The 20851-nt window shown below is 41.8% G+C and overlaps 1 protein-coding gene and 2 long non-coding RNA genes across 18 annotated transcripts in view; all 3 read left to right on the top strand.

The window, feature by feature from the left end:
* Positions 1-20507, top strand: part of LOC125750988 (T-cell surface antigen CD2-like) — a 30913-nt gene extending 10406 nt beyond the window's left edge. For 2 of the 16 annotated variants that reach the window (XM_049029396.1, XM_049029388.1), the window contains exon 6: positions 3601-3686. In XM_049029396.1, coding sequence (XP_048885353.1) covers positions 3601-3671 — 71 coding nt within the window. In that variant the 3' untranslated portion in view covers positions 3672-3686. Of the gene's footprint in view, positions 1-2423; positions 2679-3055; positions 3241-3393; positions 3508-3600; positions 3757-10302; positions 10558-10934; positions 11120-11272; positions 11387-11479; positions 12751-19770; positions 19885-19977 lie in introns of those variants that run through there. The other 14 variants (XR_007400475.1, XR_007400476.1, XR_007400474.1 and 11 more) reach the window with 14 other exon arrangements.
* Positions 5793-10039, top strand: LOC125750991 (uncharacterized). Its single transcript, XR_007400480.1, has 3 exons — positions 5793-5874; positions 6724-6882; positions 9839-10039. It is a non-coding gene; the product is annotated as an uncharacterized LOC125750991 (long non-coding RNA).
* Positions 14439-18449, top strand: LOC125750990 (uncharacterized). Its single transcript, XR_007400479.1, has 3 exons — positions 14439-14520; positions 15376-15534; positions 18313-18449. It is a non-coding gene; the product is annotated as an uncharacterized LOC125750990 (long non-coding RNA).
* Positions 20508-20851: the final 344 nt, after the last annotated feature.

The raw sequence follows: 20851 nt of genomic DNA, 5'->3' as shown, positions 1-20851 counted from the left end.
GGGCAGAGAGAGCTTTGAAATGGGGTAAAGAGGAAGGAATTTAAGCTGCATTACAAGACGCCCCTATAAGGAAACCGACAGTAGCCATCATGATTAATGCACTTTTCAAATAAAATATATTTAGACAACATATGATTTCTTGTCACCAAATATTGGATTATGACAGTCAAATCCTAAAACAAACACAAAGGAAAAATAGGAAGCCAGTTACTCAATGTTGTTATAGAGTTTTAAATGTTTTTAAAATCGAAAATAGCAGTGATGCACATTACTAAAGTGAGTTTGAAAAAAAATAAACACAAGTAAGTTCTAAGCTAAATTCCTCTTCTAGAAACTGGTTATTTGTGTGTTTGTGAGTTGACAGGAAATTATTGGAGTTAAAAGTGCTTTAACTAATGTCCAAATCAATGTGAATTTTTAACCCTATAAAAACATTACAGTGAAACGTCTGCCTCTGTATAAGGAACAGCTGTCTGCTGGTGAGTTCCTACAATTTTGCATGGGTGTGATATTTTCCTTACATAGGCTGGTTAAATGAACTGGTGTTGCTAAGCTGCTGATTATTTATGAGCCCATTATGGGATGTCATCCAGTACGTTTCCCTGCTCTGTGGCCAGTCAGTTATGGGCTCAGTGTTCACTGCAGCCTGTACTGGATAAGGAGCTATAGAGGATGGAGGGAGTATGTGTGTATTCTTATTGTCATGAGCTGACAGGAGGTAGGATCGTAGGTCCCTGCATTGCCGTGGCTAAGCATTCTCCAGCTTCATGGCTTTATGAGTCCCATTGCACAGACAGAGAATTTGCAGGTTACGTTATGCTATATATAAACAGGAAGTGACATTAGTGTGTCTTGTGTTTCCTCACCATCAATATCAGGCATGAAGTGCAAAGAAAATGCCCATTTGTGTTTATTTCTGTTTGTTAATTAATATACGTTTATTTGCTAAATGACCTGGTTTGTGAGGCACATGACTTTGCCATTTGAGGTTATTTAGTTTCCACCGAGTCTGATCAGTTCATAATTCTTAAATCAGCAGCGGAATCCAATATACATGAACTCTATCCTAGTCAGTGCCAATGATGACGTGTCAAACCCTGTCAACACCACTTCTCAGCAAAACGCAGAGCAATCGGCCCATCCAAGATAAATCTAATCAAAGGAACAGAGTATAAGGGTTTTGTTTTAGGACAAATTGTATCAGGCAAGAAGCAAAGAAGGATATTAATTTAGGATGATTTTTCCAGAGAGGAAGCAAAGCGCAGTTTCGTTTAGGGTAAAATGTGTTAGATGCAAAGCAAAGCAGAGGAGGTTGGGTCCCATGTGACCAGCGGCCTGGGAGGGATCTTCAGTGCAGTGCCAGAGAACAGGAGTGTGTGCAGCATGTAGCCCTGGATGAGGAAATAGTGTCAGTTACAGTCTGGAGGAATGGAGGCTGGTGAGATCGGACCAGGCCGCTGTGGTCTCAGGGTTTCAGGGATCTGTGGACCAGGCCGCTGTGGTCTCAGTGATCTGTGACAGAAACTGGGAATTACACTCAGACATTCCAGAGGTGATTAAATAAGGATTTGCTATAAGGCTGCGCATTAAATTATTGAATCATTTTAAAGACAAACTGAACAGCTGTCCTGTCAAAATTATCATCCAGCACAGAATTTATTTTGTGAAAAGAAATAGAAAAATAGCCAAATCAGTCACCATACCAACAATAAGAAACTGTAATTTCAGCAATTAGTATTTATATCCTGGTGTTATAACTGCCATACACTCCATAATTCATTTTAATTGAAAATTCTTGGACAAAAAGAATATTTTTCCATTTTCCCTCACATTTGACTACCGTTCTCTGATTAGCTGGGGTTTTTGCAAACTGCGACATAGTGACTGATTTTGGGACCAGCAGGAAGTTCATGTTCTTCAAAATAATTGAGAATCCTTTATCTTTTCTGACACTTGCAGGTTCTGCAGGGTCAGACAGCGACAATAAAACACATCATGTAGCTCTGGGACGACCTGCGTTTATACAGCTGATAAATGGGACCAGTGGCTATCAGCTATGGCTCAAAAAGGATGGAAATAATATTTTCATTTTTAAAAAGGACAAAACTACTTTTTTAGGAAATTGGGAATCTCAGTTTAATTTTTATACAAACGGCACCTTGATGATCATCAAGGCAGAAAGAAGCCTTTCTGGCATTTATACTTTGGAAATATATGACCCAAATGGAATAGCTTTATGGAAAAGATTCCTCTTGACCATTGAAGGTAAGTTAGATATTTATCCTTGTGTAACTATGTCTAATACTTACAGACTCTCTTTGTCTGCTCGGTGTATCTGACTCCCGGCCGCCATCTCACTGATGAGTATCTGCGTGGTACTAACTCAGAGCAGTCACCCTGACACTGCGGGCTTCTCCCCCCAGAGCCTGTGACCCCCCCAGCTCTGACTTCAGTCTGCCTGCCCCACGGAGAGCTGAGGGTGTCCTGCTCCTCAGCGGGGGATAATCCCCAGTACTCCTGGCTTCTGGATGGTTTGCTCCTGAATAACTCCAGGCCCGTTTATGACGATGGGAAAGGGGTCGTCATTCTGGGAAAGAACACATCCGGAAGCCTCACCTGTACAGCCAAGAATAACGTCAGCGAGGAAAAGGCCGCAGTGACGCTCCCCAACTGCGCAGGTCAATCCAGTGTTACATTACTGCAGGCATGCAGGTCTCTGAATGATCATGCTAAATAAGGGCCCTTTACTGGCACTGAATTAATAATCTGCTACCGAAATGATGTATCAACAATGATCACTGATCACTAAATTCTAAGATTTGTACCAAAATGTATATCCCCATTGAATTTTCACTTTGCAAAAGAGAAATCCATCTCAGTGCACTGCTTGTGTTGCCCCCCACCCACAGGGGATTATATAATTAAAAAATGTAAGGTGAAGATCCATAAAAATTGTATGCCCTCTAGTTGCTTGATTAGATTTGTAGGAGTAGTTTAAACACTTTTCTTCATGAAGAATAACTGAATAACACATCGTTACCATTTGAAACTGCAGGACTTGGACCAGTGGTAAACTGCACCTTGACTAATGGTACAGAGATCGCAGTACGAATGAATGCTGCAGTGAACCCTTCTCTGTTATATAATATGACAATATTCTTCACTGTCGATGGAAGAGAGACACTGGCTGCTGTTTGTAATGCGAGTAGCCAGCAAACAGGAAAAAAAAAAAAAATTATTGTAAGTGTAAATTATTATTATTATTATTGTTTTTGTTATTGCAGTTCAGCACTGGCTTATTATATTTTGTCATATTACTTCATAAGGATACAAAAGATAAATATGTACAGGATATGCTTGCTGGAAAATAATAAAAAGTGTTTTCTTTTCCAGCAGCTGATATGAAGCCGATGCTTTTCGCTGCACTGGGAACAGTGGTCCTATTTCCAGTATTGACAGTAGGGCTTTACAGCTACTGCAGGAAGAGACCCCATGTGCAGGCAGAAGGTCAAAAATGAAACAGCCGCATTCGCTGTACACTGTAACTTAACAGCTACACATAACTCATATAATAACCTTGACTTGTCTTTGTCCATCTAGACAGTAAACCTGACACTGAAGACATGAACAACACTGTAACAGAGGTGGTGTATAAAGCTGTCACAATGTAATTAACAAGTGTTTGTACTGGCGACACAGAGATTTCTGTGTAGAATGCAGTGTTAAGGACACTGATATGAGAACAGAAACTGCCTTTTTTATTCTTAAACTATTTTCTCATTTTTTATTTGATTATTTGTTCTGGGGAAACTTTTGTAATTTTTATGTAAAAAGTTTTTTTTTGTGTGGTTTTTGCATCACAGATTGATCTGTATTTTTTGTATTATGCTTGGTATCATTTTATGTGAGTTAATTCATTGTGTTTAAATGGTTTCAGAAATGTACAGTTTTGAAAGGCTTACTCGGGGGGGTAAATACAAACGCACATCGCACTATTCAGAATTTTATTTGTGGAACATTTCGAAAACCATGTACCATTTTCTTCCCAGTTTTCCTTCTGTTGTTTTATGAAATATAATGTGGCAATTTTCCACAAAGCAAACTTCAACCAAATAAAGTATGTAAAAGGCTATGAAGTTTTGTATTAGCAGCACGATGTTAACAGAGAACTGCAAGGATAAGCAGTGATGGGAGAGACCACCTGTATCCAGCCTGATTCACGACTGAGACCTTGAAGGGTAAAGTCTGAGTAAAGAACAAGACTTTGGGGGCGGGACCAAGTTAAGACTGAGACTTTGAGGGAGGTGAGAATAAGGTCTGACAAAATCAAGTCCGTTTTGGAGAGCATGGTTTGCATTGTACTGAATTACACTCACTGTCACCTTCGTACCAAAATGTACCAAGTTACTCCTTGGTGTCCATGAGGGACTGGATCCAGGAGCCCCCAACCCCCCCGCAGGTATCAAAATCCATGGATGCATAAGTCCCTTATGTATATAACCTACACACATCCTCCCATATACTATAATCCATTTCTAGATTACTTATACCTACTACAATGTGAATACAATGCAAAGAGTTTTTATACTGTATTGTATAGAGAATAATGACAAGAAAATAAAGTCTGTGATGTTCAGTACAGAACCACCATTGTAGTACATATAGAAAAAAATTGCATCTCCTGCATTTATTGTGCATCTTGTGCCTTGTATTTCTTCTCTGCGTTACACAATTGTTAGCCGTCTGTTCTAATGGTGTCTCCATTATCATCATCCACATTACCAACAAACATTTCCTCCGGCCTGAGTCATGTGGCAACGAAGATTGTTTCTGATTCAAATCAGCAACCAAGAACACTGGGGCGTCTTTAGTGCTTTTCCTCACAGTCACCACCTTCAGTACCTCTTACTATGAGAGCCGTCACCGGAGGAGTCAGGTGTGATTTGAACTAAACAAGGACACATGCACACCTTCGCAGCTCAGGGACAGTGAGTGCAGGGGGCTAGAAGAGGTGAATATGAGCAAACTTAATGCTGTTACTTTGAGTGATATTCCAAGTAATTCTGACTCAGGGTGTAGCGAGTGGTGTAATGCAATATTGCCAAATAGTACTAAACAATGGTACCAATAGCCACAAGTTAGCTCGACTACGGCACCCCAGGTATCACACCCAGAGAAAGTTCAATCGCCCTACCCAAAAGGCACACTGGTCCGTTCACCATAGAAGTGGAGACGTTGTTCCAAACACACAATTTATTAAAAAGTAAAACCATAAAAGGAGTCCGTCAATCGGAACACCATCGGCTTGAAATACCGCACGCGTATCAGCAGCCACTTCTTGCCGGTCTAACAATGGGCGCTTAAACACAGGACAGCACAGCCGAACCAGCAAAAATCATGCGGTCACAGGAAGGAAGGGAAAAGGTACAACTGCACGCCCCAATAACAAATCACAAACACCAAAAGAGAACACTGCAGTCTAAAGGAAAAACAAATAAAATGTACAAAACCATTGATATACAAGGACATTACTTATCCAAAACATGACACCAAAATACCGAAAACAAAAAAACAAGTTAAAATAAGAGCACAGACCTTTAAGAAGCGGGGGACCAGTCAGCCTCTCCAACACCCGCTCTCATGCATGTGGACGCACACACCCAGCCAAACAGTTCCCCAGCTAAGGACCCGCTAACGAATCAGCCTGCTATAGGCTGAACGGAGTACAAGACAAACCGAAAACGCACAAAGCGCAAAACCGTGCGAGCGTCACCAAGCAGCAGCAGTAAGGCAGAGCAGCAGTCGTCCCACGCAAGATAAAGCAGCCGTCACCGCCACACCACAACACACGGGACCCTGTAATAATAAAATAAGGTAAGGGCTGATAGCGTTTTATCTGCCCACATACAAACCAGGCAAAAATGTTTAACTCACACCTCGGGAGAAACCCAGCCGTATTAATCCCAGCGTCAGGCGTCCTATCGCAGTTTATAACATTCACCGTCAGGGAACTAAACACGCCGGTATGAGAGGTCCCAACCACTAGTCCACGGACGAACAGGGAATCCAGCAATTGAAACGACCGCCGAAAGGGAGCACAGAACGTCTGTGCCGGGGTAACCCTTATAGTCCGAGCGCCCTCGCCTATTGGCTACTCACCACCAGAACTTAATTGGGTCCCCACCTCGTTTTCTCCTCCTGCTACACAGGGAAATGAATCAAGTGATATCAGGTTTATGTCTGGGGTGAAAACATCATTTTGGACACCAAGGGTCATTTTGGAGCCTCCTAAGTGGATTCTTTTGGAGAGCGCCTGGACATTCTGTGCCAATAATTCATCTTTTGCAGTATTACCATCAAATTTGAGCTTGTAGTTCCTGAGGCTTGTGACTTTCCCTCCATTGTGCTGCTAGGTTGATATGAAGGTGTACAGACAGGTAGACAGGGCCACAAAAAAACACACATCATTTTCCACTAAAACACTTACATTTACAGTGTTTTTACGCCATAATACTAGCATTTTTAGTAGTTCTGTTGTGCTGTAGAAGAACCTCGCAAGCGTCAGACGAGACGAACTTTATTCCTACGGTCAAAGTGGTTCAAGAGCAGTAAGCAGTATATTTCTCAAAATACCAGGGTGCTGCTATTACTGGTTTTAGTCTTCCTCTGTGAAATGTGTATGTCTCCTTTGTGATACTGATAACAAAACTTCCTCTTTTTCAGTCTGTATTACATTTCACACACAGCTAATTCAGCCTGTCATGTTGTGCCCATTGGAATCAGCTTATCTCTCCACTTCTTAAACTGTTTAACTCAGTCTCTTGATCTGTGGAATGTCTCCCATATTTGGAATTTTTTTAATAATGGCAACAGCAGCACATGGTAAGTAAGATATACCAGTTATTCAGCTATGTGACACGATATCTGTTGACTGGGCGTATATATGTGTACTGCTTGAGAGGTAAAGTGGGCTATCCCACATTTTTGACCCCTACCGCCTTTTTATTGAATATTTTCAGTTGGATAAGTTGTTATTATGTAAGTCATACCTCTGTGCTACCTATGATATATATATCAATCGTAAGGTATAGGCACACTGATTTTTTTTTTTATTTCAACTTTGGAGCTCATTTTCTCAAAACTTTGTTTTTGTGGGATAGCCCACTTTACCTCTGAAGGGCACATGTGCACTGCTTGTAAATATGAAAAAGTCTGTCTGAATTATCTGTCACTGAAAGCTCAATCCGAAATGCATTGAGTCGTGCTACCAGTGCTGGTCACTCCTTGTGGAAAAGCCTCTTCTGGTCGGTAATGAGAGCTGTGTGACGCAGAAAGGTTAGATATTGGGGGAAGAGGAATGAATTTAAGCTGCATTACAAGACGCCCCATAAAGAAACAGACAGTAGCCGTAAAGATTAATGCACTTTTCAAATCAAGTAATTTTAGACAATATACAATTTCTTGTCACCAAATATTGGATTACGACAGTCAATGTCAAACACAAAGGAAAAATAGGAAGCCAGTAACTCACAGTAAGCTAAAAAGAAAGTATTCTATTTCAAGAAGCTCATTATTTGTGTGTTTGTGAGTTGACAGGAGATTATTGGAGTTAAAAGTACTTTAACTAATGTCCAAATCAATGTGAATTTTTAAGCCGATAAAAACATTACAGTGAAACGTCTGCCTCTGTATAAGGAACAGCTGTTTGCTGGTGAGTTCCTTCCATTTTGCATGGGTGTGATATTTTCCTTACATAGGCTGGTTAAATGAACTGGTGTTGCTAAGCTGCTGATTATTTATGAGCCCATTATGGGATGTCATCCAGTACGTTTCCCTGCTCTGTGGCCAGTCAGTTATGGGCTCAGTGTTCACTGCAGCCTGTACTGGATAAGGAGCTATAGAGGATGGAGGGAGTATGTGTGTATTCTTATTGTCATGAGCTGACAGGAGGTAGGATCGTAGGTCCCTGCATTGCCGTGGCTAAGCATTCTCCAGCTTCATGGCTTTATGAGTCCCATTGCACAGACAGAGAATTTGCAGGTTACGTTATGCTATATATAAACAGGAAGTGACATCAGTGTCTCTTGTGTTTCCTCACCATCAATATCAGGCATGAAGTGCAAAGAAAATGCCTATTTGTGTTTATTTCTGTTTGTTAATTAATATACGTTTATTTGCTAAATGACCTGGTTTGTGTGGCACATGACTTTGCCATTTGAGGTTATTTAGTTTCCACCGAGTCTGATCAGTTCATAATTCTTAAATGAGCAGCGGAATCCAATATACATGAACTCTATCCTAGTCAGTGCCAATGATGACGTGTCAAACCCTGTCAACACCACTTCTCAGCAAAACGCAGAGCAATCGGCCCATCCAAGATAAATCTAATCAAAGGAACAGAGTATAAGGGTTTTGTTTTAGGACAAATTGTATCAGGCAAGAAGCAAAGAAGGATATTAATTTAGGATGATTTTTCCAGAGAGGAAGCAAAGCGCAGGTTCGTTTAGGATAAAATGTGTTAGATGCAAACCAAAGCAGATGAGGTTGGGTCCCATGTGACCAGCGGCCTGGGAGGGATCTTCAGTGCAGTGCCAGAGAACAGGAGTGTGTGCAGCATGTAGCCCTGGATGAGGAAATAGTGTCAGTTACAGTCTGGAGGAATGGAGGCTGGTGAGATCAGACCAGGCCGCTGTGGTCTCAGGGTTTCAGGGATCTGTGGACCAGGCCGCTGTGGTCTCAGGGTTTCAGGGATCTGTGGACCAGGCCGCTGTGGTCTCAGGGTTTCAGGGATCTGTGGACCAGGCCGCTGTGGTCTCAGGGATCTGTGGACCAGGCCGCTGTGGTCTCAGGGTTTCAGGGATCTGTGGACCAGGCCGCTGTGGTCTCAGGGATTTGTGGACCAGGCCGCTGTGATCTCAGGGATCTGTGGACCAGGCCGCTGTGGTCTCAGTGATCTGTGGACCAGGCCGCTGTGGTCTCAGTGACCTGTGGACCAGGCCGCTGTGGTCTCAGTGACCTGTGGACCAGGCCGCTGTGGTCTCAGGGATCTGTGGACCAGGCCGCTGTGGTCTCAGGGATCTGTGGACCAGGCCGCTGTGGTCTCAGGGACCTGTGGACCAGGCCGCTGTGGTCTCAGGGACCTGTGGACCAGGCCGCTGTGGTCTCAGTGATCTGTGGACCAGGCCGCTGTGGTCTCAGTGACATGTGGACCAGGCCGCTGTGGTCTCAGTGACATGTGGACCAGGCCGCTGTGGTCTCAGTGACCTGTGGACCAGGCCGCTGTGGTCTCAGGGATCTGTGGACCAGGTTACTGTGGTTTCAGGGATCTGTGCTGCTTGGGTGATGGCCGCAGCATTTCTCTCTGCTACTCTGATACCAGACAGTCACCCCTCCCACCCCACAAAGGATTGAACAGCTAAAATTCAAATTCAAAAAACTTTATTTGTCCCCGAAGACTTTGGGAATTAAGCAAAGACATTCCAGAGTTGATACAGTAAGGATTTGCTATGAGGCTGTGCAGTAAATCATTTAATAATTGTAACACAAAGATGTCCTGTCTAAAATGACCATCTAGCACAGATTTTATTTTATTCTGTGAAAAGAAATAGCAAAGAAATAGTAAGATCAATTACCATACCAATATTTTGGGTCCTGATGTTTTAAGTGTCATATACTTCAATATTAATTCTAATTGAAAAGTCCTTTGAACAACAAATGATGTCCTCTGATTAATTGGGGTGTTTTGCAAACTGCGACATAGTGACTGATTTTAGGATCAGCAGGAAGTTCATGTTCTTCAAAATAATTGAGAATTCTTTATCTTTTCTGACACTTCCAGGTTCTGCAGGCTCAGACAGCAACATTATAACACGCTATGTAGCTCTGGGACGACCTGCGTTTATACAGCTGATAAATGGAGCCAGTGGCTATGAGATAATGCTCAAAAAGGATGGAAATAATATTTTCATTTTTAAAAAGGACAAAACTATTTTTCACGGAAATTGGGAATCTCAGTTTAATTTTTATACAAACGGCACCTTGATGATCATCAAGGCAGAAAGAAGCCTTTCTGGCATTTATACTTTGGAAATATATGACCCAAATGGAATAGCTTTATGGAAAAGATTCCTCTTGACCATTGAAGGTAAGTTAGATATTTATCCTTGTGTAACTATGTCTAATACTTACAGACTCTCTTTGTCTGCTCGGTGTATCTGACTCCCGGCCGCCATCTCACTGATGAGTATCTGCGTGGTACTAACTCAGAGCAGTCACCCTGACACTGCGGGCTTCTCCCCCCAGAGCCTGTGACCCCCCCAGCTCTGACTTCAGTCTGCCTGCCCCACGGAGAGCTGAGGGTGTCCTGCTCCTCAGCGGGGGATAATCCCCAGTACTCCTGGCTTCTGGATGGTTTGCTCCTGAATAACTCCAGGCCCGTTTATGACGATGGGAAAGGGGTCGTCATTCTGGGAAAGAACACATCCGGAAGCCTCACCTGTACAGCCAAGAATAACGTCAGCGAGGAAAAGGCCGCAGTGACGCTCCCCAACTGCGCAGGTCAATCCAGTGTTACATTACTGCAGGCATGCAGGTCTCTGAATGATCATGCTAAATAAGGGCCCTTTACTGGCACTGAATTAATAATCTGCTACCGAAATGATGTATCAACAATGATCACTGATCACTAAATTCTAAGATTTGTACCAAAATGTATATCCCCATTGAATTTTCACTTTGCAAAAGAGAAATCCATCTCAGTGCACTGCTTGTGTTGCCCCCCACCCACAGGGGATTATATAATTAAAAAATGTAAGGTGAAGATCCATAAAAATTGTATGCCCTCTAGTTGCTTGATTAGATTTGTAGGAGTAGTTTAAACACTTTTCTTCATGAAGAATAACTGAATAACACATCGTTACCATTTGAAACTGCAGGACTTGGACCAGTGGTAAACTGCACCTTGACTAATGGTACAGAGATCGCAGTACGAATGAATGCTGCAGTGAACCCTTCTCTGTTATATAATATGACAATATTCTTCACTGTCGATGGAAGAGAGACACTGGCTGCTGTTTGTAATGCGAGTAGCCAGCAAACAGGAAAAAAAAAAAAAATTATTGTAAGTGTAAATTATTATTATTATTATTGTTTTTGTTATTGCAGTTCAGCACTGGCTTATTATATTTTGTCATATTACTTCATAAGGATACAAAAGATAAATATGTACAGGATATGCTTGCTGGAAAATAATAAAAAGTGTTTTCTTTTCCAGCAGCTGATATGAAGCCGATGCTTTTCGCTGCACTGGGAACAGTGGTCCTATTTCCAGTATTGACAGTAGGGCTTTACAGCTACTGCAGGAAGAGACCCCATGTGCAGGCAGAAGGTCAAAAATGAAACAGCCGCATTCGCTGTACACTGTAACTTAACAGCTACACATAACTCATATAATAACCTTGACTTGTCTTTGTCCATCTAGACAGTAAACCTGACACTGAAGACATGAACAACACTGTAACAGAGGTGGTGTATAAAGCTGTCACAATGTAATTAACAAGTGTTTGTACTGGTGACACAGAGATTTCTGTGTAGAATGCAGTGTTAAGGACACTGATATGAGAACAGAAACTGCCTTTTTCATTCTCAAACTATTTTCTCATTTTTTATTTGATTATTTGTTCTGGGGAAACTTTTGCAATTTTTATGTAAAACATTTTTTTTGTGTGGTTTTTGCATCACAGATTAATTTGTATTTTTTGTATTATGCTTGGTATCATTTTATGTGACTTAATTCATTGTGTTTAAATTGTTTCAGAAATGTACAGTTTTGAAAGGCTTACTCGGGGGGGTAAATACAAACGCACATCGCACTATTCAGAATTTTATTTGTGGAACATTTCGAAAACCATGTACCATTTTCTTCCCAGTTTTCCTTCTGTTGTTTTATGAAATATAATGTGGCAATTTTCCACAAAGCAAACTTCAACCAAATAAAGTATGTAAAAGGCTATGAAGTTTTGTATTAGCAGCACGATGTTAACAGAGAACTGCAAGGATAAGCAGTGATGGGAGAGACCACCTGTATCCAGCCTGATTCACGACTGAGACCTTGAAGGGTAAAGTCTGAGTAAAGAACAAGACTTTGGGGGCGGGACCAAGTTAAGACTGAGACTTTGAGGGAGGCGAGAATGAGTTGAGAACAAGGTCTGACAAAATCAAGTCCGTTTTGGAGAGCATGGTTTGCATTGTACTGAATTACACTCACTGTCACCTTCGTACCAAAATGTACCAAGTTACTCCTTGGTGTCCATGAGGGACTGGATCCAGGAGCCACCAACCCCCCCGCAGGTATCAAAATCCATGGATGCGTAAGTCCCTTATGTATATAACCTACACACATCCTCCCATATACTATAATCCATTTCTAGATTACTTATACCTACTACAATGTCAATACGATGCAAAGAGTTTTTATACTGTATTGTATAGGGAATAATGACAAGAAAATAAAGTCTGTGATGTTCAGTACAGAACCACCATTGTAGTACATATAGGAAAAAAATGACAAAATATAAATTAATTCTCTCTACCAATGCATCACTTCATATGACTTCTGGAATTTCTTTTGTTATATGTTTGACGCGTGGTTGTTTGAATCCTCAGATGCAGCCCCTTTGGGTGCAGAGGGCTGAACGTATCTCATAGCAACATTTATGACGGTGCATAAATACAGTATCACGTTTGATTATTAAAATGTGACGTGACATTACCTTTACTATATATAATTTCAGTAAAGTGTTTTTTTGCAGATGTAAAACTGGTGACCAGGGTTCTGAATATCATTCATGTATTTAAGATGGAACATTAAAGCATTTGAATTCAAGTGATTGAAAAAAACTCATCCATTCTGTTTGCACTTAACTGTGTGAGTGTGCCCTGCGATGGGCTGCCCCCCCATCCTGGGTTGTTCCCTGCTTCATGCCCATTGCTTCTGGAATAGGCTCCGGACCCCCCGCGACACAGTAGGATAAGTGGTTTGGAAAATGGATGAATGGATGGATATTCCCTCAACCATTCCAAAATTAAGAAGGTTGAAGAGGCTGATCATGGTGTTGAAAAATATTTCAAAGGTATTACAGTCTCATGATCATTAACAACACGCTTCAAGAACAGCTCCTTCCTCAGATCAGACTTCTCCTCCTGTTTACAACCATAATCAAGAATGAAATGCTAACCTTTGCATCAGCACAGGCTCCTATCAATCTTTCTGCACAGTAAAATTGCACATTGCATGTGGTGTACGATGGGTGTATGTTATACATTATATACCCAGATGAATGTCTGTATCGTGCCTGTGTCAACCTTCTCCATTTTACTACGTGAATATGCACAAACTTCTGTATTTATCACGTCCCTGCATTTACTCCTGTTGTGCATCATGCATATATTCTGTCAGTTTATTGCCCCAAGAATCTGTCGTCATGGTGTCTGTGTTGTGGCTGTATGTGTCGACTTCCTGCATCGTATCGTTTGAAAACTTTCTTCAAGTCAAATAGATTTTATTGTCTTCTAATCTATTTATGGCAGTACAGTGCTATGAAATGTTGGACTACAGAGCAATTTAGAACGAAATATATTATACATAAGGGGGTCCTATATATGCAATATATATATTTTCTTTGTACACACACACACACACACACACACACACACACAGACACGTAATGTGTAATGCAATACTGCCAAATAGTACTAAACAATGGTACCAATAGCCACAAGGTAGCTCGACTACGGCACCCCAGGTATCACACCCAGAGAAAGTTCAATCGCCCTACCCAAAAGGCACACTGGTCCGTTCACCATAGAAGCGGAGAGACGTTGTTCCAAACACACAATTTATTAAAAAGTAAAACCATAAAAGGAGTAGTCCGTCAATCGGAACACCATCGGCTTGAAATACCGCACGCGTATCAACAGCCACTTCTTGCCGGTCTAACACTGGGCGCTTGAACACAAGACAGCACAGCCGAACCAGCAAAAATCATGCGGTCACAGGAAGAAATGGAAAAGGTACAACTGCATGCCCCAATAACAAAAATCACAAAACCCAATGAGAACACTGCAGTCTAAAGGAAAAAACAAATGTACAAAACCATTGATATACAATAAGGACATTACTTATCCAAAACATGACACCAAATACCAAAAACAAAAATACAATTAAAATAAAAGAGCACAGACCTTTAAGAAGCGGGGGACCAGTCAGCCTCTCCAACACCCGCTCTCATGCATGTGGACGCACACACCCAGCCAAACAGTTCCCCAGCTAAGGACCCGCTAACGAATCAGCCTGCTATAGGCTGAACGGAGTGCAAGACAAACCGAAAACGCACAAAGCGCAAAACCGTGCGAGCGTCACTAAGCAGCAGCAGTAAGGCAGAGCAGCAGTCGTCCCACGCAAGATAAAGCAGCCGTCACCGCCACACCACAACACACGGGACCCTGTAATAATAAAATAAGGTAAGGGCTGATAGCGTTTTATCTGCCCACATACAAACCAGGCAAAACTGTTTAACTCACACCTCGGGAGAAACCCAGCCGTATTAATCCCAGCGTCAGGCGTCCTATCGCAGTTTATAACATTCACCGTCAGGGAACTAAACACGCAGGTATGAGAGGTCCCAACCACTAGTCCACGGACGAACAGGGAATCCAGCAATTGAAATGACCGCCGAAAGGGAGCATAGAACGTCTGTGCCGGGGTAACCCTTATAGTCCGAGCGCCCTCGCCTATTGGCTACTCACCACCAGACCTTAATTGGGTCCCCACCTCGTTTTCTCCTCCTGCTACACAGGGAAATGAATCAAGTGATATCGGGTTTATGTCTGGGGTGAAAACATCATTTTGGACACCAAGGGTCATTTTGGAGCCTCCTAAGTGGATTCTTTTGGAGAGCGCCTGGACATTCTGTGCCAATAATTCATCTTTTGCAGTATTACCATCAAATTTAAGCATGTAGTTCCTGAGGCTTGTGACTTTCCCTCCATTGTGCTGCTAGGTTGATATGAAGGTGTACAGACAGGTAGACAGGGCCACAATAAAACACACATCATTTTCCACTAAAACACTTACATTTACAGTGTTTTTACACCACAATACTAGCATTCTTAGTAGTTCTGTTGTGCTGCAGAAGAACCTCGGAAGCGTCAGACGAGACGACCTTTATTCCTACGGTCAAAGTGGTTCAAGAGCAGTAAGCAGTATATTTCTCAAAATACCAGGGTGCTGCTATTACTGGTTTTAGTCTTCCTCTGTGAAATGTGCTGAAGTATGTCTCCTTTGTGATACTGATAACAAAACTTCCTCTTTTTCAGTCTGTATTACATTTCACACACAGCTAATTCAGCCTGTCATGTTGTGCCCATTGGAATCAGCTTATCTCTCCACTTCTTAAACTGTTTAACTCAGTCTCTTGATCTGTGGAATGTCTCCCATATTTGGAATTTTTTTAATAATGGCAACAGCAGCACATGGTAAGTAAGATATACCAGTTATTCAGCTATGTGACACGATATCTGTTGACTGGGTGTATATATGTGTACTGCTTGAGAGGTAAAGTGGGCTATCCCACATTTTTGACCCCTACCGCCTTTTTATTGAATATTTTCAGTTGGATAAGTTGTTATTATGTAAGTCATACCTCTGTGCTACCTATGATATATATATCAATCGTAAGGTATAGGCACACTGATTTTTTTTTTTATTTCAACTTTGGAGCTCATTTTCTCAAAACTTTGTTTTTGTGGGATAGCCCACTTTACCTCTGAAGGGCACATGTGCACTGCTTGTAAATATGAAAAAGTCTGTCTGAATTATCTGTCACTGAAAGCTCAATCCGAAATGCATTGAGTCGTGCTACCAGTGCTGGTCACTCCTTGTGGAAAAGCCTCTTCTGGTCGGTAATGAGAGCTGTGTGACGCAGAAAGGTTAGATATTGGGGGAAGAGGAATGAATTTAAGCTGCATTACAAGACGCCCCATAAAGAAACAGACAGTAGCCGTAAAGATTAATGCACTTTTCAAATCAAGTAATTTTAGACAATATACAATTTCTTGTCACCAAATATTGGATTACGACAGTCAATGTCAAACACAAAGGAAAAACAGGAAGCCAGTAACTCACAGTAAGCTAAAAAGAAAGTATTCTATTTCAAGAAGCTCATTATTTGTGTGTTTGTGAGTTGACAGGAGATTATTGGAATTAAAAGTACTTTAACTAATGTCCAAATCAATGTGAATTTTTAAGCCGATAAAAACATTACAGTGAAACGTCTGCCTCTGTATAAGGAACAGCTGTTTGCTGGTGAGTTCCTTCCATTTTGCATGGGTGTGATATTTTCCTTACATAGGCTGGTTAAATGAATTGGTGTTGCTAAGCTGCTGATTATTTATGTGCCCATTATGGGATGTCATCCAGTACATTTCCCTGCTCTGTGGCCAGTCAGTTATGGGCTCAGTGTTCACTGCAGCCTGTACTGGATAAGGAGCTATAGAGGATGGAGGGAGTATGTGTGTATTCTTATTGTCATGAGCTGACAGGAGGTAGGATCGTAGGTCCCTGCATTGCCGTGGCTAAGCATTCTCCAGCTTCATGGCTTTATGAGTCCCATTGCACAGACAGAGAATTTGCAGGTTACGTTATGCTATATATAAACAGGAAGTGACATCAGTGTCTCTTGTGTTTCCTCACCATCAATATCAGGCATGAAGTGCAAAGAAAATGCCCATTTGTGTTTATTTTCTGTTTGTTTATTTATATACATTTATTTGCTAAATGACCTGGTTTGTGAGGCACATGACTTTGCCATTTGAGGTTATTTAGTTTCCACCGAGTCTGATCAGTTCATAATTCTTAAATCAGCAGCGGAATCCAATATACATGAACTTTATCCTAGTCAGTGCCAATGATGACGTGTCAAACCCTGTCAACACCACTTCTCAGCAAAACGCAGAGCAATCGGCCCATCCAAGATAAATCTAATCAAAGGAACAGAGTATAAGGGTTTTGTTTTAGGACAAATTGTATCAGGCAAGAAGCAAAGAAGGATATTAATTTAGGATGATTTTTCCAGAGAGGAAGCAAAGCGCAGTTTCGTTTAGGGTAAAATGTGTTAGATGCAAAGCAAAGCAGAGGAGGTTGGGTCCCATGTGACCAGCGGCCTGGGAGGGATCTTCAGTGCAGTGCCAGAGAACAGGAGTGTGTGCAGCATGTAGCCCTGGATGAGGAAATAGTGTCAGATACAGTCTGGAGGAATGGAGGCTGGTGAGATCAGACCAGGCCGCTGTGGTCTCAGGGTTTCAGGGATCTGTGGACCAGGCCGCTGTGGTCTCAGTGATCTGTGGACCAGGCCGCTGTGGTCTCAGAGATCTGTGGACCAGGCCGCTGTGGTCTCAGTGATCTGTGGACCAGGCCGCTGTGGTCTCAGGGATCTGTGGACCAGGCCGCTGTGGTCTCAGTGATCTGTGGACCAGGCCGCTGTGGTCTCAGGGACCTGTGGACCAGGCCGCTGTGGTCTCAGTGACCTGTGGACCAGGCCGCTGTGGTCTCAGTGATCTGTGGACCAGGCCGCTGTGGTCTCAGGGATCTGTGGACCAGGCCGCTGTGGTCTCAGTGATCTGTGGACCAGGCCGCTGTGGTCTCAGGGACCTGTGGACCAGGCCGCTGTGGTCTCAGTGACCTGTGGACCAGGCCGCTGTGGTCTCAGTGACCTGTGGACCAGGCCGCTGTGGTCTCAGGGACCTGTGCTGCTTGGGTGATGGCCGCAGCATTTCTCTCTGCTACTCTGATACCAGACAGTCACCCCCCCCCCCCCACAAAGGATTCAACAGCTAAAATTCAAATTCAAAAAACTTAATTTGTCCCCGAAGACTTTGGGAATTAAACCCAGACATTCCAGAGTTGATACAGTAAGGATTTGCTATGAGGCTGTGCAGTAAATCATTTAATAATTTTAACACAAAGATGTCCTGTCTAAAATGACAATCTAGCACAGATTTTATTTTATTCTGTAAAAAGAAATAGCAAAGAAATAGTAAGATCAATCACCATACCAATATTTTGGGTCCTCATGTTTTAAGTGTCATATACTTCAAAATTAATTCTACTTGAAAAGTCCTTTGAACAACAAATGATGTCCTCTGATTAATTGGGGTGTTTTGCAAACTGCGACATAGTGACTGATTTTAGGATCAGCAGGAAGTTCATGTTCTTCAAAATAATTGAGAATCCTTTATCTTTTCTGACACTTCCAGGTTCTGCAGGCTCAGACAGTGACATTATAACACATCATGTAGCTCTGGGACGACCTGCGTTTATACAGCTGATAAATGGAGCCAGTGGCTATGAGCTACAGCTCAAAAAGGATGGAAATGAGACTTTCAAGTTTAAAAAGAACAACATCACTACTTTTTACGGAAATTGGGAATCTCAGTTTAATTTTTATACAAACGGCACCTTGATGATCATCAAGGCAGAAAGAAGCCTTTCTGGCAATTATACTTTGGAAATACATGACTTAAATGGAAATGCTTTACCATGGGAAAGATTCCGCTTGATCATTGAAGGTAAGTTAGATGTTTATCCATTGTGTAACTATGTCTAATACTTACTGACTCTCTTTGTCTGCTCGGTGTATCTGACTCCCGGCCGCCATCTCACTGATGAGTATCTGCGTGGTACTAACTCAGAGCAGTCACCCTGACACTGCGGGCTTCTCCCCCCAGAGCCTGTGACCTCCCCAGCTCTGTCTTCACTCTGCCTGCCCCACGGAGAGCTGAGGGTGTCCTGCTCCTCCGCGGGGGATAATCCCCAGTACTCCTGGCTTCTGGATGGTTTGCTCCTGAATAACTCCAGGCCCGTTTATGACGATGGGAAAGGGGCCGTCATTCTGGGAAAGAACACGTCCGGAAGCCTCACCTGTACGGCCAAGAATAACGTCAGCGAGGAAAAGGCCGCAGTGACGCTCCCCAACTGCGCAGGTCAATCCAGTGTTACATTACTGCAGGCATGCAGGTCTCTGAATGATCACGCTAAATAAGGGACCTTTACTGGCACTGAATCAATAATCTGCTACCGAAATGATGTGTCAACAATGATCATTGATCACTAAATTCTAAGATTTGTACCAAAATGTATATCTCCATTGAATTTTCACTTTGCAAAAGAGAAATCCATCTCAGTGCACTGCTTGTGTTGCCCCCCACCCACAGGGGATTATATAATTAAAAAATGTAAGGTGAAGATCCATAAAAATTTTAAGCCCTCTAGTTGCTTGAATAATTTGTAGGAGTAGTTTAAACACTTTTCTTCATGAAGAATAACTGAATAACACATCGTTACCATTTGAAACTGCAGGACTTGGACCAGTGGTAAACTGCACCTTGACTAATGGTACAGAGATCGCAGTACGAATGAATGCTGCAGTGAACCCTTCTCTGTTATATAATATGAAAATATTCTTCACTGTCGATGGGAGAGAGACACTGGCTGCTGTTTGTAATGCGAGTAGCCAGCAAACAGGGAAAAAAAAGATAATTGTTGTAAGTGTAAATTATTATTATTATTATTATTATTGTTATTATTATTATTGTTTTTGTTATTGCAGTTCAGCACTGGCTTATTATATTTTGTCATATTACTTCATAAGGATACAAAAGATAAATATGTACAGGATATGCTTGCTGGAAAATAAAAAGTGTTTTCTTTTCCAGCAGTTGATATGATGCCGATGCTTTTCGCCGCACTGGGAACAGTGGTCCTACTTCCAGTATTGACAGTGGGGCTTTACAGCTACTGCAGGAAGAGACCCCATGTGCAGGCAGAAGGTCAGGAATGAAACAGCCGCATTCACTGCACACTGTAACTTGACAGCTACACATAACTCATATAATAACCTTGACTTGTCTTTGTCCATCTAGACAGTAAACCTGACACTGAAGACATGAACAACACTGTAACGGAGGTGGTGTACAAAGCTGTCACAATGTAATTAACAAGTGTTTGTACTGGTGACACAGAGATTTCTGTGTAGAATGCAGTGTTCAGGACACTGATATGAGAACAGAAACTGCCTTTTTCATTCTCAAACTATTTTCTCATTTTTTATTTGATTATTTGTTCTGGGGAAACTTTTGCAATTTTTATGTAAAACGTTTTTTTTGTGTGGTTTTTGCATCACAGATTAATTTGTATTTTTTGTATTATGCTTGGTATCATTTTATGTGAGTTAATTCATTGTGTTTAAATGGTTTCAGAAATGTACAGTTTTGAAAGGCTTACTCGGGCGGGCTAAATACAAACGCACTCCACACTATTCAGAATTTTATTTGTGGAACATTTTGAAAACCATGTACCATTTTCTTCCCAGTTTTCCTTCTGTTGTTTTATGAAACATAATGTGGCAATTTTCCACAAAGCAAACTTCAACCAAATAAAGTATGTAAAAGGCTATGAAGTTTTGTATTAGCAGCACGATGTTAACAGAGAACTGCAAGGATAAGCAGTGATGGGAGAGACCACCTGTATCCAGCCTGATTCACGACTGAGACCTTGAAGGGTAAAGTCTGAGTAAAGAACAAGACTTTGGGGGCGGGACCAAGTTAAGACTGAGACTTTGAGGGAGGTGAGAATAAGGTCTGACAAAATCAAGTCCGTTTTGGAGAGCATGGTTTGCATTGTACTGAATTACACTCTATTATAACATATTAATTATGTTAATAATCAAACGTGATACTGTATTATTTATGCATTCGTCATAAATGTTGCTATGAGATACATTCATATGAGATACAT

This window comes from Brienomyrus brachyistius, chromosome 10, assembly GCF_023856365.1.
Source record: "Brienomyrus brachyistius isolate T26 chromosome 10, BBRACH_0.4, whole genome shotgun sequence".
NCBI lineage: Eukaryota > Metazoa > Chordata > Actinopteri > Osteoglossiformes > Mormyridae > Brienomyrus > Brienomyrus brachyistius.
The sequence above is the reverse complement of the archived record's forward strand: the minus strand, read 5'-3'. Positions and strand labels throughout refer to the sequence as shown.